Genomic DNA, 3,154 nt, shown 5'->3' on the forward strand with positions numbered 1-3,154 from the left:
TCTACTATTATCTTATATCAAAGGAACCCAAAATCCAAGCATTGCACAACAGTGAAAGACCACCGTTTATAGCACTTAAAATAAGAAAGTTATTCAAATTGTAAAATGGCAAAGTCAGTGTGGCCCTACTATAGTACAGTACATGTTTAAGTACATATAAATAATCTTTTCCGCAAAATAAAACCAACTGCCACATAGCTATGCAACATGCTATGTACACATACATGGTTATCCATGAAAATAAATAAACAACAAACATTTGATTGCTTCAAACAATAGTATTAATTACTTTTAATAGAGTTTGGGGCCCATTCATGGACAACATCGATTGGCCGTAGACCGCAGTGATCCCTTACATTAATGGGAGCATCTGAGATAAGGAGGGGAGAGGAAAGGAGAAGAGAAAAAGAGTATAATGTTAAAGTAAAGTACAACGAACAATTGGACTTACTGTATTCATTGACTAAGACTTTAATCATTCTGCAATGGCCAGCCTCAGCAGCTAAATGTAATGGGGTTGAACCCTATCATAATAAATTAATAATAATAATAATAATAATAATAATAATAATAATAATAAATCCAATCATTTTGGTCCTCCTCTGCTTTAGCACACACTAGTTCCCCTCCTCATAAACTTACTCCCTAAGTTATCAAACAGAGAGAAGGTAACATGATAGCGGCAGCAACGACCATAAAGGAAAGGAATGAAACATAAACAAATTACATCAACAGCAAAAAGTAGATATATACCAGGAGTCCATAATGTTGGGTTAAAGGAGTAAGAGTGTGAAACACTCCAGCTTTAATGAGCTTTTCTGTCTACCTATCAGAGCTAGCGGATATACTATTTTGAGAATGATTATTATAGTTTATTAATTAATAATTATTATTACCCTCAAGACTTGACTGCCTTTATGATCTAACTGCGCTGGGGTCCTTACCTCTAGTTTAGCGTGACCAGAGGAATCAGTACTGGAAGGAAAGAGAGAAAGGTGGAGAAGAGAGTCCAGTAATGCCAGGTATAAGCTCTTACCCCTCAGGTACCAGGTGTATAATAACAATGTCTTTTGAAGCAATCGCTAATATGTGATGAGTTCTATTTCATAATAATGGAGCAAAAATACCACAAGTCAAATCAAAAGCAACATCTTACCTTCCTAGGCTCGGCGCAAAGGCAAAGTTGTGAACAGGCTCAAATACAACTTCAACTACATGTATGCTGTGAATATTAACCCATTTCCTAACACGAGAGAATAAAAATCATGTAAGTACCATATGTCCTTAAATAAAAGCTGCATTTGAATAAATGCTGGGGTAGCAATATAATTTAACTATAAATATGCAAAGTTAATTGAGGAGTGACTTAGTAGTTTAGTGGATAATGCTTGAAGTTCCAGAAGTCACGGGTTCAAACCCTGGTCTGTGCCTAATTTTTTTTATTTTTTATACAAATACCATTTTAGGAAATAGATGCCCAGGCTTTTATTTAAGGAAATACGGTGCTTGTATTAAATTACTTTGGATCTCCACTGAACTCAAATATTTCAATATGTGTTGCAAGCTTGACTGGGGTCATCAGTGCCAATTACTACCATTAAAGGGTGTGCTCTGTTGGAATGTGTGCATGGAGGGAGCCATTAATTCAATTTTATACTCTGAGCCTCAAATTACATTTAAACAATGAATTTGGTTTTACAAATTTTTAAAGTTGATCAAAAATCAGGCTAAAGTCCCTGTACTACAGTACAGGGAATTTGGTCAAAATTCACCAAAAATGAAAAGTAGATAATTTCTCATTTTATAATTTTTTTCTGATACATATACACGTTTGTACCGTATGGCTAGAAAATTTCGAGGGCATAAATTTTCGTGTTTTAGGGAAAAGCTCTTAATTCTTTAATTTCGAGGGAGTTAAATTCTGCGTTTTTGCACGTGCACCTGCATTAAGTCATTGATTTTCACATGCTGCGCATGCGCAGTGAGCATTTCCATGGTATTAATTTTCGTGGTTAAGAAGTTACCCACGAAATCCGCGAAATTAAATACCCCACGGAATTTTCTAGCCATACGGTATGTTGAAAGTTTGAGCTGGCTCCAATCAAATTTAGATTTTTTAAGAACTTTTAAAGTTGCTCAAAAATTAGGCCAAAGTCCTGAGCCAAATTTTTGCAAAATTGACTTGGAGAGAATTCTAAAATGTCCGACTGTTATTTCAGGCCCTAATACTTACCTTGACAGATTCCATGAGAGACAACTCATACCGATCTTACAACTTAAAACATGCTAAATAACAGTAAGAAAATCAATAATTATATTTTGAATAGCATATTCTTACCATTAACAGCCATTGCGATAGGTTCATGACATCAGGTGCTTCATAAATCCTTAGCTTCCCATCAGATGAACAAGTCGCATAAGTACAACCATTATTAGTCACAGAAGCTCCTTTCCTACCAGCATCAGGCCAAGATGTCTAGGGGCAAACTTGACATCATTGACTGAGGTACTGTTAAGTGCTCTATAATTAGAATAAACTTACATTCTCTTTCCGGCTCGTCTCCGAGGAGCTGCGAATGAGAAAGAGAAAAATAAAATAGCAAGAAATGGTAAAATGATGGTGATAATTTATATAATGTACACACTGATTATTATTATTATAAGTGTGTGACTGTATAGATGTACTTCTTCATGTGATGTTGATGGAAAGAGCTCATCTGAATTCTTTGATAGTCTGTGGTTGAACTGAAGGTGGAGGAGAGAGAGAGAGAGAGAGAAGTAGACATAATTCATGACATCATTTTGTGTACAACTTACTTTGGTTCCTGATGCTCTTATTGACTCTCTTGTCAAAGTCCCAAGATTAGCTAATTGGAATAATGCAAGCATAAATCACACTCACCCACCCACACACTAATTAACTTACTGTTGAGGCCTTTATTTTGCTAAATGACAGTCCCAACGCTAGAGGATGATCTTTGAACTTTGATATCAGGCGGAGTCGGCTCTCTCTTTAATTGTAGGTCTGACATAGCACCTATAAAATGTGTAACATTAATAATGTACATGTACATCTACATACAGTCACAGAACATGAGCAAGGGACATGAGGACATTCCGTGCACCATAAAATACAAAATATTTCAATCATGAG

At 35.7% G+C, this 3,154-nt stretch overlaps 1 protein-coding gene across 1 annotated transcript; it reads right to left on the reverse strand.

Moving 5' to 3' along the window:
- Nucleotides 1–550: 550 nt before the first annotated feature.
- Nucleotides 551–3,031, reverse strand: LOC109587003 (nucleoporin seh1-like). Its single transcript, XM_020003226.1, has 11 exons — nucleotides 2,927–3,031; nucleotides 2,818–2,867; nucleotides 2,686–2,745; nucleotides 2,543–2,570; nucleotides 2,339–2,476; nucleotides 2,234–2,286; nucleotides 1,157–1,243; nucleotides 1,037–1,099; nucleotides 897–975; nucleotides 754–847; nucleotides 551–645 (listed from the first exon to the last, which is right to left on the reverse strand). The coding sequence occupies exons 3-10, from the start codon at nucleotides 2,715–2,717 to the stop codon at nucleotides 836–838; spliced, it is 492 nt and encodes a 163-aa protein (XP_019858785.1). The 5' UTR covers nucleotides 2,718–2,745; nucleotides 2,818–2,867; nucleotides 2,927–3,031; the 3' UTR covers nucleotides 551–645; nucleotides 754–835.
- Between the last annotated feature and the right edge of the window lie 123 nt (nucleotides 3,032–3,154).

The sequence above is a fragment of the Amphimedon queenslandica genome, unplaced genomic scaffold (assembly GCF_000090795.2).
Source record: "Amphimedon queenslandica unplaced genomic scaffold, v1.1 AMPQUscaffold_12718, whole genome shotgun sequence".
NCBI classification, from domain to species: domain Eukaryota; kingdom Metazoa; phylum Porifera; class Demospongiae; order Haplosclerida; family Niphatidae; genus Amphimedon; species Amphimedon queenslandica.

Coding starts and splice junctions, on each gene's coding strand:
- LOC109587003 (XM_020003226.1), bottom strand. CDS start 2,717: ATGAGCTCTTTCCATCAACATCACATGAAGAA. Junction 1,244..2,233: donor CTCTCATGGAATCTGTCAAG/GTAAGTATTAGG, acceptor CTCTCGTGTTAG/GAAATGGGTTAATATTCACA. Junction 1,100..1,156: donor TTTGCGCCGAGCCTAGGAAG/GTAAGATGTTGC, acceptor ATTATGAAATAG/AACTCATCACATATTAGCGA.